Below are 22,345 nucleotides of genomic sequence, written 5' to 3' on the forward strand. Positions count from 1 at the left end.
CATGACGCCTGCCAGTTGTCCTAAAAGGTACCATCTTGGTTGAGAGAAATGATTGGGTTGGTTGGTGGATCATGTCCACAACTCTTTGGGATTGGCAAAGTCAATCGAAGGACAATCCGTCCTGAAAATGGACACATGGCATCCTCCCACATCCAAGGTGACATAGTGAGATGGGATACGATCAAAGTTATGGTGCCTCCCTCCTCCTCTTTGCCTTTCCTTCATCAGCCTTCTTTTTACAAATATTTATCTTGGCTGAAAGTCAATGCCTGCATGGGGCGACTACATCATTCACTAAGACATCCATTACATTAAGGCTTTAAAAAGATATTGAATTTCCTTCTAGTAACCTCTTAAATGACAGTGGTTTCACTAGTTAAAATTTGACCTGTGGTGAGTGTTCTTTGTTGCTGGCTATTAGTAACAGCTTGTACTTTAACCTCTGTAAACCTCAATTCAGGTAAACTTCAGTTTATTCATCAACAATCCCAATTGAAAATGGAGGAGTGCCGATTCAGGAGTATCAATGTCATTATGGAGGATTCAGATTACAAAAATATGGCAGAACTGAGGGACCAGCAGGAGATGGGCGCCATAGGATTTCAAGCAGCATTTAGCCATTACTGACCTTGGCACTGAGCTTTAGTAGTTGAAGTGAGGTTGTGGGTATGTTGCAAATTAGAAATAATAGGAGCCTTTACTGGACTCATGAGAAAAGCAGTTGAAGAAAATCCTAATGCATTAGAGATTTAAAAAAATCTAGATAGGGGCGCCTGGGTGACTCAGTCGGTTAAGCGTCCGACTGCAGCTCAGGTCACTATCTGACTGTCCGTGAGTTCAAGCCCCGCGTCGGGCTCTGGGCTGATGGCTCAGAGCCTGGAGCCTGCTTCCGGTTCTGTGTCTCCCTCTCTCTCTGCCCCTCCCCCGTTCATGCTCTGTCTCTCTCTGTCTCAAAAATAAATAAACGTTAAAAAAATTAAAAAAAAAAAATCTAGATAATTCTCGGGTACAATGCAGACCAGAAAAGGCTAATGACGTTAGCCCTTGCACTTTTTTTTTTTTTTCAAATGTCTCACTGATTTCCAGTTCTCTCATCCTTTTTGCTGTAGGCTCTGGACTTCCCTTTTCAATTTTTGTTATAACATAATGGATAAAACATTGGATTGAAGTCAAATATGCTTGAAGGTAGCTTCTTTACTACCTCTGTCACATTTTGCAGGTCACTTAACCTCTTTGCGCCTCAGTTTACTCTTCTGCAGATGAGGAGACCTATTTCAGAGTTGTTGCAAGAGTTGGGTAAGATGACGTGTGTGAAACACTGAGCAAAAGTTAGTACTTGCTATCATTCACTATCAATCTGTGATCCTTACTTATCTATGTTGGCAGTGATTTAAGAAAGGATTAGGAAAAAACCCAGAAAGGACCAGAACAAGGTTTTTGTTTGTTTTTTTTTTAAGAATGAAATAAATTTTATTTTATTTTATTTTATTTTATTTTATTTTATTTTATTTTATTTTATTTTTAAATGTTTATTTATTTTGAAAGAGAGAAAGAGCACGTGTGTGTGCACAAGTGGCGGAGGGGCAGAAAGAGGGAGAGAGAATCCCAAGCAGGCTCTGCGCTGTCAGCTCAGAGCTGGATGCAGGTCTTAATCCCACAAGCCCTGAGACCATGGCCTGAGCCAAAATCAAGAGTCAGACGCTTAACTGACTGAGCCACCCAGGCACCCTGAAATAAATTTATTTTATAAAGATACTGTATTTGAGGTGGAAAGATAAGGTATGATATAAAATAAACTCAGTTGCACAGCCTAGGTTTATCTGAATTTGTTGTACAGAATATAATAGTCTGGTACAAAGTCTTGCCTTAATTTCTTTGTTTTTTAAGTGTTTCTTTATTTTGAGAGAGGGAGAGAGAGCTCGGAAGAAGGGGAAAGGGGGAGAGAGAGAAGGAGAGAGAGAATCCCAAACATTCTACACTCAGGTCCAGAGCTCAATGCAGGGCTCTATCCCATGAACCTGTGAGATCATGACCTGAGCTGAAACCAAGAGTCTGATGCTTAACCAATGGAGCCACCCAGGTGCCCCTGAAGTCTTTGTTTTAATGTGGTTATTTCCAAAGTTCCTAAGCTGAAACTGGGTGGGGGTGGGGGCGGCCATCACATTTTAATGGGGTTTGAAGAGACTCCAGTTATGAAATTCTCTTTCTTGGAATCTTCAGCCATTTTATAGATATCCAACATTCCCACTTGCTATAAGCATATGCTGCCTTGAATGTAAGAAACCCATGGATATGATCTAGATATTTTTGGGGGGAGGCTGTTTATGACCAGATGATGAAAAAGAACTGTATTGACTTTTAGATTAAGTACTAAGTTTAGTTTATGTGTCAGTGTACTTCAGGCTGGTTAATACGAACCCTTTTTTCCTGAAAATAAAACACTCTTCAGTGCCCCGACTGTGCTTGCTTACAGAGAGAATAAAGTAATTGATGTAGATATCCTTATCATAATTTTTTTTTTACCCCCGTATCGGCAAAGGTTCTTTTGATCACAAGCAACAGAAACCAACTGTGGCCACCTAAGGGGAAGCGGGGACTTTATTTGAAAAGATACAAGGATATCTCCCAGAGCTGAAGGATGTGTGCAGCAACCAAGCCTCAGCGGGGGAGAAAACCAGCACTAACTCTGGGAATATTGGCAGAAGCTGTGTGTGGGCCCACAGGGCACAGCTGTTAATGTACTCAGCTCCTGTGCTACCCATAATGCGTGTCAGGAGTCCTCGAGACCACCCCTACATTTAGAGATTCGCCAGAAAGCCTCATGGCGCTCGGCTTACAGCTGTACTCATGGCTCAGATTCATCACAGTGATGTAATAAGGATACACAGCTGCACTGTCGCGGAAAACAGCACAGGCACCGTGGTGCAGGAGTCCTTGTGCTCTCTCTCCCGTGAGGGGTGATACAGAAACACTCCTGTTCATGCAACGTAAATACAGCAATATATGTGCCGTGTCACCCAGGGGAGTCCATTTGAGATTCATCACCCGAGGTTTTTATTGGCAGACGTCCATGTAAACACCCTCTGCCTGTGCCAAAATTCCAGACTCCCAGAAGGAAAGCAGGTGTTCAGCGTTAACCATGTTGTTTGCACAAACAGGAGGCATAGTGGACCACCCGTGTCTCCCTATCCCAAGTCATAAATTCTGGAAAGAGTGAATCTGACCCACTTCGACTCAGGTGTCTTTGGAATCCATTAATTGGGAGGGAGGCAGAATGGAATGAGGTAGACGTGGTCTTAGGAACCCACTCCCTGGAATGGGAGAGCGCAGTTCTTGGGAAAGAGGGGCTCAGGGGCATCTGGATGGCTCAGTTGGTTAAGCATCCGACTCTTAATTTTGGCTCAGATCATGATCTCATGGTCATGGGATTGAGCCCCGCGTGGGACTCTGTGCTGGGCATGGAGCCTGCTTAAGATTCTGTCTCCCTCTCTCTGCCCCTCCCCAGCTCGTGTGTTCTCTCTGTCTCGCTGTCTGTCTGTCTCTCTCTCTAAAAAGGAAAAAAAGAAAAAAAAGAGGAGCTCAAAGTGAGGTGGAAGATGTATTCACTGCAGCTCTTGTACTGCATGTTTGAGGGCTCTGGCTCTGGAAAACTTGCATCACAAGGATTCTGTGACTCTCTTACGATATGCTGAATCTCAGGACTTCATTCAGTTAATGACAAATGCTTCTTGAGCATTTGCTATGTGCCAGTCTCTTGAGCCAGAAGCATGCCTTCAATATTTTCCATTTTGTTTTGTAAAGGAGTGTGTATATGTGTTGTTGTTTTCCCTATTCTCTCTGGCTTCTTAGGGATTTAAACACAAAATTAAATTCTTCTGAACTTCTATAGATATCCTGAGTATCAAGTTATTTGGTTGGTAGTATACCTAGCATGAAGATATTCATTTTTCTTTTACAGTAATCCTTTGACTTATTTATACAGTGATATGAAATTCTTTTTATGAACAATATATGTATTCAATGTGTTCTCATCCTTTGAAATCTTATAATATCACTGTTTGCTACAAAATATAGATGAAGCAATCATATCTGGTGGATTTTTTTTAGTACTTATTTATTTTTGAGAGAGAGAGAGAGAGAGTGTGCAAGCAGGGGAGGGGCTGAGAGAGAGGGAGACACAGAATCCGAAGCAGGCTCCAGGCTCTGAGCTGTCAGCACAGAGCCTGATGCAGGGCTCAAACTCATGCAGGGCTCAAACTCATGAGCCGCGAGATCATGATCTGACCCAAAGTCAGACAGTTAACCAACTGAGCCACCCAGGCACCCCTGATGGATTTGAAACTAGAATGTAGTCAGTTAATTAAAAAAAAAAAAAAAAAAAAAAGTTCTTTAAAGCAAGGAGTATGATAAAGAAATGAGAGATGCTTCATGTATTTTGACAAATGTATTTCTTCTTGGATTTGTTTTTGCAAATCTTTAAAATTAAGAGCACTATGGAAGCAATCTGAAAGCAGCATCTCTCTAGATTTTTATGATTTCTCCCCCCACATTTTCTTTCTCCCACAGCACCAGCCTTAGGAACAAATATAACTGATTTTTACAAGCATAAAGCCCACTGGTGAGGACAGGTACACTGGAGTGCCCTACGAGTGCAGTAGGCAGCAAGTCAGGATAACATTTGAAGAGCTGTGCTCTACATGTTTGCCATTGAAAACTTAGCAGATAAGCGAAAGAAAAAACGAGGAATTTTGTACAGGATAATCGCTAAATTTTTGGTCCATTTCCTTTATGTATATGGGATATATGTACACACATTCACATATATAAAGTATATAGATACTCATACTATGCTATATAGACTAGGTAATGAAATATACATTACCTACTATACATATATACATTGTAACAAAGAGCAGGCTCATACTATTTATACTGTTGATAGTTGTTTTTTTCCTCTATATACACTGACACTTTTCCCTGAAGCTTCTCCTACAACATTGTTTTGTAATGGCTACTGATACTAGATGGAGATTAGTTGATAACCCTAGGGCGTGTCCCCCTGGGGGCTGGAGATTTTCAGAGTTAGAGGACTAATGTGGGGGGAGGGGGGATGTCCCTGAGGAATGAAACTCCACCTTCAGTACTTGAGGGGTCAGTGTGGTGATGAGCAGCTTCACCTCCCGTTGTCCTCTGGGAGAAAGCAGGTTCCAGTTAGGATAGGGGTATAAGGAATGTTTATGGAGGAGGGTAAGAATGCGGAGAGGTTGATTAATCATGGAGTAGAATCCCAGAGGTCACAGTGGAAGGATCTGGGAGGCAGAGAGGGAAGGAATATGGGATTGGGTCTGGAAAAAAGAAACCAGAGCAAAGGCAGGAAGAGGGTCTGAGAGAAAATAGATTGCCAGGATGGATGTGGGATGTGCCCAGAGGTGTGGAGGGGTGTGGACCTCTCTCTCTCAGGCTCTGCCAGAATAGTAGCTTCCACACGTCCCTGGGAGCGAGCAGCCTGCTTTTGTGCCAACTCCCATGCCATTGCTCTTAGAATGGCATGAGAAGCCTGGGGAACACTTAGAAATTGGAGCAATAATCTCTGAGTTGATGTGGGTTCACTAAGAGAATGTTTTCAATAGGGCTGCTAATTTGGGGATGGTGATGATAACTGTGCATATCTACTATTAGACTTGCCCCACCAGAGATGTAGTTTTGTACATGTTCCTGGAAACTGTGGAAGGTGCAGGAGATCACCCAGAGAAAAACAGCTTGAGAAAAAGGCTGCGGGCAGATCTGCAGACCACTAATATTTTAGAGATGGACAAAGAAGAGGAGCTCCCTCCCCAAAATGACTGAGTTTGCGTAGCCAGTGAGTTAGGAGAAAAGCCAGGATTTGGTGATGCCGCAGAGCCCAGGGAAGAATGTGGCATTTTTTGTTTGTTTTTTTTGCTGTTTTGTTGTTTTCTGGTGGGGAGGAAGAATATGTTTTTAAGGAGTGACTGGTGGGGACAATGCTTTAGACGTGGTCTTTCTGGATTTTAGTCACAAATGTGAAGGTTTCCTACTTTATAACACAGCATTTGAGAACTTCGGTAAGATTCAGAATAGAACCCTATGGCAATTTATATGACTTATCTCCAGACTGGAATCGATTCATTTACTGGGATTGTTTGATTAGCTTACCAGTTTATTAGACATAGCATGGATCGTCCTAACTGTTGCATCAGTGCCAACACATCCTTCACGTATTCAGTACCTCTCTGTTCTTTCCTGTCAGCCCGTGACAAGACACATACTTTGCCGTACTCTGAATACAAAGCACATATGTAGCTCACTGCATGGCAATAAATGTTCATAAAATGGTCATTAAATGTTTCAAAATATGCTGAACTTTTCTCTGGGTTCTAAGAATAAACACATAAGGTGAAAAAATGTTCAGAAAATGTTCAGAAATGGTGGATCTGCTCATCGCCGGGGATTTGTGCTGTTTAAGGCTGCCTTGATGAACTGAAGGTTAGCAGAGTGTGGGCATGAAGGATTTTTTTTTTTTTCTTCAAATTTTGGAATAACTTTCATATGGAAGAGGGAAGAAAAGCAGTTTGGGCTCAAAATAGAATCATCATATTGGGTTCACTAAAAGATAATGCAACTCCTCCAAGCAGAGACTGAGGAACCACTCATTTAGAGCTTTATAAAGGGTTTGTTTCCTGTTTTGTTTTGTTTTGTTTTGTTTTGCATTATGTGAGTGACAAGATCATTAAAAAAATTTTTTTAAGTTTACTTATTGATTTTGAGAGAGAGAGACAACATGAGCGTTGAGTGTGCAAGCAGGGGAAGGGCAGAGAGAGAGGGAGAGAGAGAGAATCCCAGGCAGACGCCACACTGTCAGTGCAGAGCCGAACTCCGGGCTCAAATCCACAAACCATGAGATCATGATAACCAACGGGGCCACCCAGGTGCCCTGTGAAAAGATCATTTTTAAGATCTTTTTCTAGGGGCACCTGGGTGGCTCAGTCGGTTGAGCATCCGACTTCGGCTCAGGTCATGATCTCACGGTCTGTGAGTTCGAGCCCCGCATCAGGCTCTGTGCTGATGGCTCAGAGCCTGGAGCCTGCTTCCGATTCTGTGTCTCCCTCTCTCTCTGCCCCTTCCCTGCTCACGCTCTGTCTCTCTCTGTCTCAAAAATAAATAAAAAACATTAAGAAAAAAAAAAGATCTTTTTCTAGTATAAATTTCATGAGTCTATGAAATAACTCGGTACATTGGGTCTTTAAGCAATAGGGAAGGAGATGTAACTTTGATTTTGTAGTTCTACCTATGTCTATTTTTTAAGTAAAATATTTAAAAATCTCAAATAATAATTAAGAGGACTCTAATTATCCAGAATCTCAGCATTTTAACAGTTCTTTTCAGTGCTATTTCTCTACAGGCATAGTTATTTTTACAAATGTGCACCCATAGTTCTATCTCTTTTTTTTTTTTTTTTCCTTCACTGACTTTAGCAATCATGAGATAAATTTAAAGAAATAGGTGTGTTTTCCTGAGGGCGCCTGGGTGGCTCAGTCGGCTGAGCATCCAACTTTGGCTCAAGTCATGATCTCGCAGTTTGTGGGTTCAAGCCCCACATCGGGCTCTGTGCTGACAGCTTAGAGCTGGCAACCTGCTTTGGATTCTGTGTCTCCCTCTCTCTCTCTCTGCCCCTCCCCAACTCATGCTCTCTCTCTCTCTCAAAAATAAACATTAAAAAAAAGTAAGTGTGTTTTCCTGGATTCTGATAGTCTATAAACCTGAGATGTGGTAGGTAGAAGGAATGCATTAAAAGTGTCTAAGGCCACAAAGGCTTCTTTGAAAAACTGATTTTTTTTTTTTTTAGTTTGTGGGCATTTTCTAAATTGTTTGTATTGTTTTATTTTCCCCTTGAATTAGTTGATCATGGCCTTGCCAGATTGGTGACTGTATACTGTGAACATGGTCATAAAGCTGCCAAAATCAACCCCCTCTTCACTGGACAAGCCTTGCCAGAGAATGTGCCTGAAGTCCAAGCTCTTGTGCAGACCCTACAGGGACCTTTTAATACCACAGGTAAAGCCCACCAACACTAGACTCTACGTGTAACGGTTAGCTGCCAAGATGCAGTATGGCTCCTTTCTCTGTTCTTGAAGAACTCACATGCCCACTGGAGCTGAGGCTTCCATGGAGTGTGAGTTGACCGTGAGGGGCACATTCAAGCACTGTCTAAGAGGACTGGTCTTGAGGTTCTAGAATAGTCTTTCAATAGGGTTCATTTCCTCTAAGTTTAAAAACATTTACCAAAGAAGACATACATATGGCCAACAGGTGGGATGCGTGGGTGGCTCAGTTGGTTAAGGCTTCGGCCCAGGTCATGATCCCACAGTTCGTGTGTTTGAGCTCCTCATGGGGCTCCGTGCTGATGGCTCAGAGCCTGGAGCCTACTTCAGATTTTGTCTCCCTCTCCCTCTGCCCCTCCCCCACTTGTACTCTGTCTCTCTCTCTGTCTGTCTCTCTCTCAAAAAAGAAATAAAAACATTAAAACAAACAAACAACTAAATGGCCAACAAGTACATGAAAAGGTATTCACCATCACTGATCATCAGAGAAATGCAAATCAAAGCTGCAATTAGGTATCACTTCACATCTGCCAGAATGGCTGGGACACAAGATAACAAGTGTTGGTGAGGATGTAGAGAAAACCTCGTGCACTGTTGGTGGAAATGCAAGTAGGTGTAGCTACTGTGGAAAATAGTACGGATACTCCTCAAAAAATTAAAAATAGAAATCCCATATGATCTAGCAATCCCACTTCTGAGTATTTATCCAAAGAAATTGAAATCAGGGTCTTAAAGAGTTATCTGTACTTTTATGTACTGTGGCATTATTACCATAGCAAAAAATATGAAAACACTTAAATGTCTATCAATGGATAAATGAATAAAGAAAATGCAGTATGAGAGCACCTGGCTGGCTCAGTTGCTAGAGCATGTGACTCTTGATCTTGGGGTTGTGAGTTCAAGCCCCACGTTGGGCATAGGCCCTACTTAAAAAAGAAAAAAAGAATGTGGTATATGGAACAGAATATTGCTCAGCCTTAAAAAAGGAGGAAATCCTTCCATTTGTGACAACATGGATGAAACTCGAGGCATTACACTAAGTGAAATTAAACCAGTCACAGAAGGACAGGCACTGCATGATTGATCCCACTGTATGAGGAATCTAAGATCGTCAAACTCATGCTCACTTCATGAGCACAAATACTAAAATTGGAACGATACAGAGAAGATCAGCATGGTGCCCGCACAAGGATGACACGCAAATTCGTGAAGTCTTCCATATTTAAGAAAAATGATAAAATGGTCAAACTTAGACAGTGGTTCACAGGGTCTGGGAAGAAGCGGAAATAGGGAAATGGTGGTCAAAAGGTACAGAGTTTCAATTATGAAAGATAAATAAGTTCTAGGGGCTCTAGTTAATACTGTATTGCATACTTAAAATTTTGCTAAGAGAACATCTTACGATCAGCATTCTTACTACAAAAGAAAACTATTTTTAAAATGTAGTAAGGGTTGCTTGGGTGGCTCAGTTAGTTCAGTGTCCGTCTCTTGGTTTCGTCTCAGATCATCATCTCATGGTTTGTGAGTTCAAGCCCCACATCCGGACTCTGTGCCAATGGCATGGGATTCTGTCTCCCTCTCTCTCTGCCCCTCCCCTGCTTGCTCTCTACCTCTCTCTCTCTCTCAAAAACAAATAAACATTTCTAAAAAAAAAAAACAACCAAAAACTTTAAAAAAATGAATAAAACGTTGCAAGCCCTGAAATAATAGTTTTAAAAAAGCTGGACACCCATTATGGACCAGACACTTTACATCTGTTTTGTCAATGCATTCCCACACCTACTCCCTAAGAAGTTACTGCCATCTTTATTTTACAGACAGGGAAACAGAAACTCAGAGAACTTAAGTAACTCGTAGCTAAGAAGTGGCAGAGGTAAGGTGACAATCCAGCTCTCACTTCCTGTTTTATTTCCCAGCTTGGGAACTTAAAAAAAAATGGGGGCTAGATAACCAGGCAGCATCCTGGGCTCCTATCTCATGCCATTTTTAAATTTTACTTACTTATTTTATTTTATTATTACTATTTTTTAAAGATTTTATGTTTAAATAATCTCTATACCCAACACGGGGCTCGAACTCACAACCCCAAGATTGAGAGTCACATACTCTTCCAACTAAACCACTCAGGTGATCCCTGTCATGTCATTTTTTTTTTTTAATTTTTTTTAACGTTTATTTATTTTTGAGACAGGGAGAGACAGAGCATGAACGGGGGAGGGGCCGAGAGAGAGGGAGACACAGAATCTGAAACAGGCTCCAGGCTCTGAGCTGTCAGCACAGAGCCCGACGCGGGGCTTGAACTCACGGACCGCGAGATCATGACCTGAGCCGAAGTCGGATGCCCAACCGACTGAGCCACCCAGGCGCCCCAATGTCATTTTTTTTAAAGTTATTTTTGGGCAATGTCAAATTCTGGTATATACATTAATTAGTAATGTTCTGGTAATTTATTGCAGTGTAATAAACCACCCCAAAATGCAGTAACTTCTAAGGGTACAACAATTTTATTATCTCTCAGTTCTAGAATCTGCCTGGACTCAGCTAGGCAATTCTCACTTGGGGGGCTTGGAGACAAAATCTATGCCATCATAATTTAAATGGCCCTTCAGGAATGGAAAGTTTAGTGTTTTGTTTTTTTTTTAATTTTTTTTTAACGTTTATTTATTTTTGAGACAGAGAGAGACAGAGCATGAACGGGGGAGGGGCAGAGAGAGAGGGAGACACAGAATCGGAAGCAGGCTCCAGCTCTGAGCCATCAGCCCAGAGCCCGACGTGGGGCTCGAACTCATGGACTGCGAGATCGTGACCTGAGTCGAAGTCGGAAGATTAACCAACTGAGCCACCCAGGCGCCCCTTAAGTAATTTCTGTGCCCAACGTGGGGCTCGAACTCATAACCCCGAGATCAAGAGTTTCACACTGTACCGCTTGAGCCAGCCAGGTGCCCTCCACTCTAACCATTTTAAAGTATACAATTCAGTGACATTTCATACAGCCACAATGTTATGCAATCATCAGTTTAGTTCCAGAACATTTTCATCACCCCAAAAGGAAATCTTGTGCCTAGTAAACTTACTTACTCACTCCCCATTCTGCTTTCTTCTCAGCCCCTTGCAACCACTAATCTACTTTCTGTTTCTATAGATTTGCCTATTCTTGACATGCTGTATAAATGAAGTCATAGTATGTGGCCTTTTGGGTCTGGCTTTTTACATTTAGTGTAATGTTTCCAAGTTTCATCCATACTGTAGCATAAACTGGTAATTTATTCCTTTATGTGGCTGAACACTAGTCCGTCATATGGTGTGGGGAAATAGGTTCAAGAATTCCTTATACTTATGTAAATGGGTTAAGAAAGCTTAGGTCAGAAAGCTGCCACCACTGGGTGAAAGCGCCCAAGGTTAGTTAGCAAGATATTATAATGGGATCACAAGTAACTTGTTATATTACCTGCAGGAAACTACTTTCCATCTTGTACCAATATACCAGATTTGTTTTGATCACAAACACCACTTGCCCCCACCTCCCCAGGCAGACCCTTTGCTTCTTACACACACAAGTTATTTTTTTTTTAATGTTTATTTATTTTTGAGAGTGAGAGACAGAACATGAGTAGGGGAGGGGCAGAGAGAGAGAGAGAGAGAGAGAGAGAGACAGAATCTGAAGCAGGCTCCAGACTCTGAGCTGTCAGCACAGAGCCCGACGCGGGGCTTGAACTCACAAGCTGTGAGATCATGACCTGAGCCGAAGTCGGACGCTCAACCGGCTGAGCCACCCAGGCGCCCCCACATACAAGTTATTGATTACTATCTGATTATTTCCTCATGTACAACACTTGTGTAAGATCTTGAGAGCTCAATAAATACAAGATGAAACACGTGTTCAGGGCTTTTGTCTCCTTCTGGACATTAGCCTCTCTCGTATTCAATTCAGTGTCCACTCTCTTGCTGGACAAAAGAGAACTCAAGAGTCATAGTCTGCAACAGTATGGCTATATCACATTTTGTTTATCCCATCAGTGGACATTAGGTTATTTCCTATCTCATTTAATCTTTTTTTTCAAAAAATTTTAACATTTATTCATTTTTGAGAGACAGAGCATGAAGGAGGGAGAGAGGTAGAGAAAGAGGGAGACACAGAATCCAAAACAGGCTTCAGGCTCTGAGCTGTCAGCACCGAGCCTAACACAGGGTCAAACCCACGAACTGCAAGATCATGACCTGAGCCGAAGTCAGACGCTTAACTGACTGAGCCACCCAGGCACCCTCCTATCTTATTTAATTTTAACAACTACCCCCTGAGGTGTTCCTGTTTTATAGATTAAAATGTGGGGCAGAGAAGCCAAGCGATATGCAAAATAATTTTTATAACTTGAATGGTCAATCAGTATCAAAGAGCTAAAGTTTATTGTAAGAAACCATAAGCAATAATAAAGTAAATGTTGGTTTGTTAAAAACTCACGTTGTAGGTTAAGGCAAATGACTGATCATTGATTTGGTGCTGAGCTATTGATACACTTACAGTGCTCTCCTTTTGTTGACCAAGGTTCAGGTAGATTTCCCTTTAGCTTAAAATGTTGCTTTGCGGGGCGCCTGGGTGGCTTGGTCGGTTAAGCTTCCGACTTCAGCTCAGGTCATGATCTCACGGTCTGTGAGTTCGAGCCCCGCGTCGGGCTCTGTGCTGACAGCTCAGAGCCTGGAGCCTGTTTCAGATTCTGTGTTTCCCTCTCTCTCTGCTCCTCCCCCGTTCATGCTCTGTCTCTCTCTGTCTCAAAAATAAAATAAAACGTTAAAAAAAAAAAAAATTTTAAAAAAATAAAAAAAAATGTTGCTTTGCTATCAATATTAATAACATTTAGGCCAAATGTTCAATGGTAGACATTACTTTGTAGGTATTAATATAAGAGTTAAACATTTGGGGAGATATTTCAGATAAAGGTAGAATATCTGATCTGTAGCTATAAAGCAGTTGAGTGTTAACTTTCCATTTTTAGTTTGAAATTACAATAGAATCAAAATTTGGCATAAAGCGGCATGGCTCTGTCCTTGTGGAGAAAGACTGATATTCTCTTTCCTAGTCTGACTATTTTGTGGCCTTTGACCATATTTTTAGTTTTGTCTTTAGAAAAATCTAGGTAGCCATTGATGATGACCCAACTTATCCAAAACAAAATGCTCTGAATTGAAATAATTATTTTGGTATGTTCTATAATTAATTACATGTTTGATTGTTTTTTAAAACGATCCCTATGATTTCATTTTTGTAGGATTGTTGAACATGGGGAAGGAGGAGGCCTCTCTTGAGGAAATAGTAGCCTATCTCAACCAAATCTACTGTGGGCAAATTTCTATTGAAACCTCCCAGCTTGAGAGCCAGGAGGAGAAAGACTGGTTTGCCAAACGGTTTGAGGAACTGAAAAAAGAGACCTTTACCACAGAAGAGCGAAAACATCTGTCAAAACTAATGCTAGAATCTCAGGTATAAAAGTACCAGCTAACATCAATGGAATAGGATGGCTCTTTTTCTACAAAGATATATCAATATTGAAGAGAGGGAATTAAAGCATTTACTTACCCCTATTTACCTCGTTGCGTCAACACACTAGATAATAGAATACACACCACTTTGTTCTAAGTAGGAAAAAGTAGAACCCCAAACAACTGAGTCAAAATATATACTTTTTATATAATTGCCTATTCACTCTGTAAAAGACTGAAAAGCCCTTAAGACCTTGCTTCTCTTTTTATGACCTGGAGTGATCAAAAAAAGAACGATGCATGGAAGAGACTCTTGGTGCAGATTAATAGACCTTGAGTCTGTCAAGGCTATGATCAGGACTCAGGCGTGTCAAGATGACAAGGAAACTATTCCCAGTAATTTGGATAGTTGGGTCATTTGCGGCCTTGACAAAATAGTACCGTAGAGCCTGGTACTAAAACTCAAGGGCTAGGAGGGGCAGACCCCTAAGGCCCAGCCCCAACTCTAGAGGAACACATTCTAAGAGGATCCCTCTTGGGGTAAGTTATTCCACCACTCGGGTGGTTTTCTCTGCAATCTGACTGCTGCCTGCTGTCCTTTAGGCTTTCCAGCCATGTTCTGGATTAGTTACATCTGTCTCTGGGGTGTGTTGTGAAGGGGCACGGCTGCGGTCACTTGAAGCAGTGTGGGGTCTTCCTACAATACACACGAATGTGTCTGATTTTGACCTAAGTAGTTGGCTATCTTCCCACCACAAATGTGTCTGACATGATGTTCCATAGGAGTTTGACCACTTTTTGGCCACCAAGTTTGCTACAGTGAAGCGGTATGGAGGCGAAGGAGCTGAAAGCATGATGGGCTTTTTCCATGAGTTGCTGAAAATGGCAGCCTACAGTGGGATAACTGATGTTATTATTGGCATGCCCCATAGAGGGAGGCTTAATTTATTGACAGGCCTTCTGCAATTCCCTCCGGAGGTAAGGTACTTTCTATGATGTACAATTGACTGTAACAGGATAGAACCGACGATGCTAGTAATTCCTTCTAGAAGCCTGAGTAAACATCTCAGCCGTTGGTCCAGGAGGTAGCTTAATTAATTGATGGAACCTAACACTGCTGATAGATATGGTATTTGGGTTGATTTTCTGTGTAGTCTTACATGGATTCTTTCTTCTCTCAGGGAAAGTAAAAGTTAGTTTGTTTTCTCAAGGATGATATGAATAGATAATTTCTTTGAAATTATCTCTGTTCTTTGAAGCACGCTTTACTAATTTAATAAAAATTGCTCAAACATTAAGATCTGTGCAATTATTTACAATTTCACCCTCCAAGGAGTCAATTTTACCTTCCATTTATTTGCAGAGTTTATACTTAACATATTGTACTAAAACTAATAATACATTAGTATTATTGTCATCCTGGGAGACCACTCACATGAGTGGCTCTGTAGGTAACTGGATCTTGGTGTTCTTCTTTCGCCCAACTCAGCTGCTCTATCAGTCTCTAAACAGACTCGTGAGTCCGGATTGCAGATTTGATGGCCAGGAACATCAAAATGACTTGTAACTTAATAAGATTGTGGCCATCGTGTGTGGATCAACCTCAGCACTGATCTGGGCCAGAAGAGTAAAAGTAATTATAAGTGTTAAAGGGACTGTGAAAGTTAATGGAGTGAATGGAGCCCATGGAAGGATGTGTCATCATTACATCATTGGAAAGTATACATGACGCCATGTTTGGGGCCCAGCTTTACCACTACTACTCATACCTCAGTTTTTCTGATGCTGAGAGATTGATAATCTGCTTTTAAAAGACGGAGACTTTAGAAAAGGCAGACGATGACAAAATAAAGTGATTGACAGGTGTGCTTAAATACATGCAGAAATCCCTAAACCAAAAATTGCATTCCCAAAAATATCACAAAAAAACGACTCCAAGATACTGAATTATAAATGAGCGTATTTGTGAGAAACACATGTGTACCCACACTGTGTGAGTATGGGTGTTCCTGTTTGTAAATTGGTCAGTAAGAAGCTTTTGGGTCACTCAAACCATTTGGATAATTGAGAATAACATGTTGTCTTTGGTAACTGTCTTGGCTTGAGACCCAGCTTTGTTACTTTGCGGCCAAGGACCTTTAACAATTTAGTTAATTTCTCTTGTTTGTGCATTTTTTAAAATGTAAAATCATAAAGGGGCACCCAGGTGGCTCAGTCGGTTGAATGTCCGACTTCAGCTCAGGTCATGGTTTCACGGTCCAGGAGTTTGAGCCCTGCATTGGGCTCTGTGCTGACAGCTCGGAGCCTGGAGCCTGCTTCAGATTCTGTGTCTCCTCTCTCTGCACCTGCCCTGCTCGCACTCTGTCTGTCTCTCTCTCAAAAATAAATAAATATTAAATGTAAAATCATAAATATTTAATTTTTTTCTTTTCAAATTTTTGCTTGAATTATTCCATGGGTCATTTTTTTCTGTCTGTAGATGTGCAGCTTTGTTCTCTAAAACTTCTAGTTGATTTCTTGGGCATTCAGAATAATTTCATATTTATCTAGCTATTCCAGGGAGGAGGCAAGCTTGGGGTCACCCTCCTCCTCTGCCATCTTAACTCCTAGCTTGTGCATTTTTTTTTTTTTTAGCTTGTGCATTTTTAAAATGGGTAGTAACATGTATCTTGTGGTAGACTATGAAAATGAAGTCAGAGAACGTATGCAAAGAAGTCCTTTGAGAATCAGACAGTAGAGGTTTTTTTAGGTGTGATTTGAGCTGATCAGTGCATGTTATCTTATGTCTAAATGGGATTAAGTTCTATTCTGCCATTTTCCTGTGTACCTTTAACAAGATTCATACAAAATTCTTTTGGAAAATATATTTTAACAGGTGTATTCAAGAAAAAATTATTTTGCTTATGGCAAGGTAGAGGTGACTTACCATCTAACATTTTACTGCCTAACTTATCGTCTACATGTCTAACTTATCATCTACACATCTGTCATGTTAGGCTCTTCTGAAAGTGTTGTTACTTCAGGGGTGCCTGGGTGGCTCAGTCGGTTAGGTGTTTGGCTCTTGATCTCGGCTCGGGTCATGTGTGATCTCACAGTTTGTGAGATTGGGTGAGGAGCCCGCTTGGGATTCTCTCTCCCTCCCTCTCTCTGCCCTTCCCCTGCTCTCTCTCTCTCTCTCTCTCTCTCTCTCTCTAAATAAATAAATAGGGGCACCTGGGTGGCTCAGTTGGTTGGGTGCCCGAGTTCACCTCAGGTCATGATCTCGCGATTCCTGAGTTCAAACCCCACGTTCGGCTTTCTGCTGTCAGTGCAGAGCCTGCTTCTGATCCTCTGTCCCCCTCTCTCTGCCCCTCCTCTGCTTGTGCTCGCTCAAAAAAAAGTAAAAAGAATTAAAAAAAATAAAGCAAACCAAAGCAAAAACTGTTGGTACTTCATTTGATTATGAAGATCTTCAAATAGTTCTGTGCATTTGAGCAGTTAAAAGTTTGTTTAATACATGGTAATAATACTTACACAAGCATGTACAGAAAAGTGTTTTTTAAATTATTTTTTAATTGTATGATTTAAACTAGCCATCTCTTCCCAGCTGTCCATTGTTATAAAAGACATTTTTTCTTGTATGTTTTTTCATAATAGCTGATGTTCCGTAAAATGCGAGGCTTAAGTGAATTTCCAGAAGGTGTTTCAGCCACCGGTGATGTCCTATCTCACTTGACCTCCTCGGTTGACCTGGACTTCGGCGCGCACCATCCCCTCCATGTGACGATGCTGCCAAACCCCTCGCACCTGGAAGCCGTCAACCCCGTGGCTGTCGGGAAGACTCGGGGAAGGCAGCAGTCTAGACAGGACGGGGACTACTCTCCAGACAGTTCGGCTCAGCCTGGGGACAAAGTCATTTGCTTACAGGTACTTGTAGCTTCAGGAAGTGAGGCCAGAGGGTGGGGAGACCGGGAAGAAGGGAAGCCCAGGTTGGTAGTTCTGAAAGGAGATGGTGGACATCCAAGATGAAATTGAGATGAACTTTTGGTAAAAGAAGATTCCGGGCTTGTTTTTAAAATTAACAGCAGATATGAGGTCTCATCTCAAGGCAACTGACTTTAGACTGAGATTTCACTGTGTTTATTTCTCTCTTATGAGTTATTTCGGGGGGTATTGACTAGTATCCCTGATGCTTTTCAGAGGACAGATGTCAGAACTTCTCTGAAAATATGGCCCTCTAGGAAACTACATAGTATCCATATACGTAACAAGGCTGTAAGAGTCTGGATTTAGTTTGTTAGCTTGCTTGTTTGTTTTATAATGAAGGTCTTTGGCATTAAGGCCACCCATACATATCATTAGTGTGGCTGTTGCTTCAGTTTTTTGTAACCTGACAGCCTAGATGTTCAGACTGTGGATCACATTTTTTTTTCCCTATGAGTATTCATTTAAATATGAACCTTTAACTACCGGGCAGTAATTAATTCTCGGTATCAGTGGCTGAGTCTCTAAACCCTATAGAAATAGGTACATCTGTAAGGCAGGAGAATATTTGACTGCATATACAAATAACAACTTTATCTTATTCATGTTAATTTTTCATGGGCCAGAAACTTGTAGTAAGTAAATTGGGGGTATGCAGCATTGCATTTGACAATGACATAGTTTTTCAAAATGGAAATCTTGCATTATTAGCCATTCTCTTTACCTTTTGCTCAACTTAATTCACGATACTGTAAAATATTTTAGTCATTCACATTAGCAAGTCTTAACATGGACTTCAGAAACAAGAGATGAAAATGACACTTTATTTATTTTTGAGAAGGAGGGGGGGGGGAAGGGGCACAGAGAGCCGGAGACAGAATTCAAAGCAGGCTCTAGGCTCCAAGCTGTCATCATAGAACCCAACGCGGGGCTCAAACTCACAAACCGCGAGATTATAACCTGAGCCAAAATCAGACACTTAAGTGACTGAGCCATGCTGGCACCCCAACATTTTCTTCAAAGTGATAGGAAACTTCCCTCTTTTGTCTATTTTGTGTTCCCAAATCACTTGCCCTGCTGTGTCTGTACGTGTCCTGCTGTGCTGATTTCTTGTGGGAACTCTAAATTTGGAGCCTATAAAATCATGGTGGGTGAGATTCTGGATGCTACTTTTTCTGCCTGACCTCTTCTGTTTATTTTGGTCCCAAACCTGGTGAAAGTAGATTGTCATCTGTGATCTGTGTGTGTCCAAACCCCCTTGCCATCTTTGGCTACGTAGCTTCCACCTCATCCAGCATTTGTTTGTGTTTATGGACCCTCACTCCCAAAAATCTATATGCAGCATAGTGGAGTGGTTTCTCTTCTGATTTAAGAAGAAAATAAAATTAACAGATGATACCTGTGTGCCTTAGTGCCGTGAATCCGAAGACCAGGATAAAATGATGCAAGTTATGAGCAGATGTTATGTTACTTTTAAAAAAAGGTTTTTTTTGAGAGAGAGAGAGAGAGAGAGAGAGAGTACGTGTGTGCATGCATGGGTGAGCAGGGGAGGGGCAGAGAGAGGGGGAGAGAGAATCTTAAGCAGGCTCCATGGCCAGCTTGGGACTAGATCTCACAACTGTGAGATCATGACTTGAGCCAGAATCAAGGTGACTGAGCCACCTAGGTACCCCTAAAAATTTTTTTCTTTGAGTATAGTTGACTCCAGATGTTATGTTCTTATTGATGTCTCTAGTGTAACATTTTTGTAAAGGAGCAGAAGAAGTACACATCTTCCTTGCTTTACTGAAATTCTTTCCTTTTTTCTTTTTTTCTGAGAGAGAGAGAGAGAGAGAGAGAGAGAGAGCGAGAGCGCATGCGCAGGTGAGCAGGGGAGGGGCAGAGGGAGAGAGAGAGGAAAAAAGAAAGAGAGGGAGTCCCAAGCAGGCACCACGCTCAGCTGGGAGCCCAACTCAGGGATCCATCTCAAGACCATGAGATCACATCCTGAGCCAAAATCAAGAGTCAGACACTTAACTGATTGAGCCACCCAGGCACCCCAATGAACTCCTCCTGTATCATTACCCCCAAGAAATCCCATGGGCAAGGAGGAGTGCTCAGATGCCAGGAGCCCCTGGCCCTTGTGGCTAAGGGTTGGACTTGACAGTGTGGCGTGGTACAGAAGAGGCAAAGACTGTGGAACCAAGAAGATGAGTTCAAATCCTGGCTTTGCTGCTTTCTGGCTTGGTGTGCTTGGTTCTGTTATGGTAGTTCTCTGAATCTCATAGAAAAATGGGAGTGTGTTCAGAGAATTAAATGCGAACATGGACATAATAACTTCCTTGATCCAGGAGAAAGGCTTGGAGGGGTGGAGACATAAGTAGAAAAAACACAGAAGGCCCAGGGTATAGTCCAATGTGAAGTATACACTCTTTGTGAGCCTTGGTTTCCTCCTCTGTAAAAAGGACAGTAGTGATTTCCTTACCTGGCCCCCACCTGGTTGTTGAGGGGATTAATGCTGTGGAGATAATGGAAGGGTGTGTTATTAGTAGGTATAGATAACTCCAAAATGGGAGTCATCCCTATACACCCTAGCCAAACGAAGGCGGGGCCTGGAAATTTCAGAGGCCAAGGAGTGCTTCCTTTCTTAGCCAAAATATTCTACTGACATTAAAAAAAATGACTATTTTAAGGACATTGTCAATGTCCTTTTAAAAAATGTACGAGGTATTCTTTCTTCATTTATATTTAGGTCTTTTACTTCTATTCTTATTAGAGCCCAGTGGTTACCTTCAGTTAGGACATATCATATTATTTTATTTATTAATTATTTTATTTTAGAGAGAGTGAGAGAGACAGTGTGAGCAGGAGAGAGGGGCAGAAGGGGAGAGAGAGAGAGAGAGAGAGAGAATCTTAAGCATCCTCCACACTCAGTGAGGAACCTGACCCTGGGATCATGACCGGAGCCAAAATCAAGAGTTGGATGCTAGGGGTGCCTGGGTGGCTCAGTCAGTTAAGTGTCTGATTCTTGGTTTTGGGCTCAGGTCATGATCTCATAGTTTCGTGAGTTTGAGCCCTGCATCAGGCTCCGTGCTAACAGTATGGAGCCTGCTTGGGATTCTCTTTCTCTGCCCCTCCCCCACTCATGCTCTCTCTCTCTGTATCTCTCTCTCTCTCTCTCTCTCTCTCTCTTTCTCTCTCAAAATAAATAAATAAACTTTAAAAAAGTAACAACAACAAAAAAAAAACAGTTGGACGCTCAAGCGACTGAGCCACCCGGGCCCCCCAGATTACTTATTGTTAAATGTTTGTTTCTTTTTTAGAGAGAGAGAGAGAGAGAGACAGAGTACAAGCGGAGAAGGGGCAGAAGAAGAGGGAGACACAGAATCTGAAGCAGGCTGCAAGCTGTCAGTGCAGAGCCTGATGCAGGGCTTGAACTCACAAACTGTGAGATCATGACCTGAGCCAAAGTCAGACACTTAACCGATTGAGCCACCCAGGCGCCACTTTTATTCTTTACTTCAGCATTTTGACTATTTATGATACTAGACTTTTATTTATTTTTTTATTGCAATATATTTGACAATAGCATTATGTCAATTTAAGGTGTATAATTTAAGGTGTATAACATGTTGATGTCACCTTGTAGCCTGAAGTCAGTAGAACTCATATCTTCTTCTAAGATCTTCTAAGATCTATAATTCCCTTGTTATTTGCTTTCAACTTTTGTGAAAATGATCTCCCCTTTTATCTACTACTTTCCATCTATCAGGTTTTGTGATGATGTTGTGATCCAACAGACTTCAGATGTGCTGAGAGAATAGCACATTTCAGATGTTGTGTGATAGTATTTTGTTGTTTCCTCAAAGCATCCTTTCAATTACCTGTGATATACTTTCCCCCCATGCCTCCTGTCTTTGCTGTCATATCTCCCTCCCCCCACCTCTTTGTGTTCACGGTGTGGCCAACACAGCCAGTGGGGATTAGGTGATGTGAGCTGCACACCTTCTCTTTTCAGGGGCAGGATGATTGGGGAAGAGAGAGAGAGTTCAAAGCTATGCACTATTCCTCATGTCTTGCAAGCTGTTTTCATGAAAACTGTACTGGAGCTGATTTTCCTTCAGTACTGCTGATAGTCCTTCCTTCTGTGGTGCTGCTGTATGTTCTAGAATGTTGATAGGTATATTAGAAGTGATGCATGCGAGTGACAATGTGGGGGTGAAAGAATAGATCAATTGGCGGTGGCCACAAGAGGTAAAGGGGCTTTGAAACCAACTTGAGATCAGCCTAACCATCCTAGAAAGTCCTGTACGGAACCAGCAGATTTTTAGGAGGGCAGGAGAGCAGTGAGAGCGTGGTTGTTTTTATTCCTGTTATTATTTGAAAACAATTTATTCCAAACTGGATACATAAATTTCTCCACCTCTTATGTTCATTTTCTTGTTTTCTCCTCTATGATTTAGGTTCACGGTGATGCTTCTTTCTGTGGTCAGGGGATTGTTCCTGAAACATTTACGCTGTCTAGTCTCCCACATTTCAGAATTGGTGGGAGTGTCCATCTGATTGTCAATAACCAGCTGGGTTACACCACTCCTGCCGAAAGAGGAAGGTCTTCCTTATACTGCAGTGATATCGGTATGTGATGTAGGGAGGCATCTCTAGAAAAACATCTAGTTCACTAGGAACAGTAAGCCTCCCTGGTTACTCCGTTTTAAATTTGGGGTCAGATATGGTTAGTAGTCACCAACAGTGGTATCCATGTTCCTTTAAAATCCGAGTGTGACCTTTGAATCCGAAGAGGTGAAACA

At 41.7% G+C, this 22,345-nt stretch overlaps 1 protein-coding gene and 1 non-coding gene across 3 annotated transcripts in view; both read left to right on the forward strand.

Annotated features, from left to right (window-relative positions):
* The window catches only part of DHTKD1 (dehydrogenase E1 and transketolase domain containing 1), a 52,903-nt gene that overhangs the window by 6,822 nt on the left and 23,736 nt on the right, over positions 1-22,345 (forward strand). For both annotated transcript variants that reach the window (XM_078450433.2, XM_078450434.2), the window contains exons 2-6: positions 7,918-8,073; positions 13,385-13,596; positions 14,379-14,573; positions 17,232-17,501; positions 22,001-22,172. In XM_078450433.2, the coding sequence (XP_078306559.1) occupies positions 7,918-8,073; positions 13,385-13,596; positions 14,379-14,573; positions 17,232-17,501; positions 22,001-22,172 (1,005 nt within the window). The remainder of the gene's footprint in view (positions 1-7,917; positions 8,074-13,384; positions 13,597-14,378; positions 14,574-17,231; positions 17,502-22,000; positions 22,173-22,345) is intronic.
* On the forward strand, positions 9,242-9,346 carry LOC132660430 (U6 spliceosomal RNA). Its single transcript, XR_009601780.2, has one exon. It is a non-coding gene; the product is annotated as a U6 spliceosomal RNA (small nuclear RNA).

This window comes from Panthera onca, chromosome B4, assembly GCF_046562875.1.
Source record: "Panthera onca isolate mPanOnc1 chromosome B4, mPanOnc1 haplotype 2, whole genome shotgun sequence".
Classification (NCBI taxonomy): domain Eukaryota; kingdom Metazoa; phylum Chordata; class Mammalia; order Carnivora; family Felidae; genus Panthera; species Panthera onca.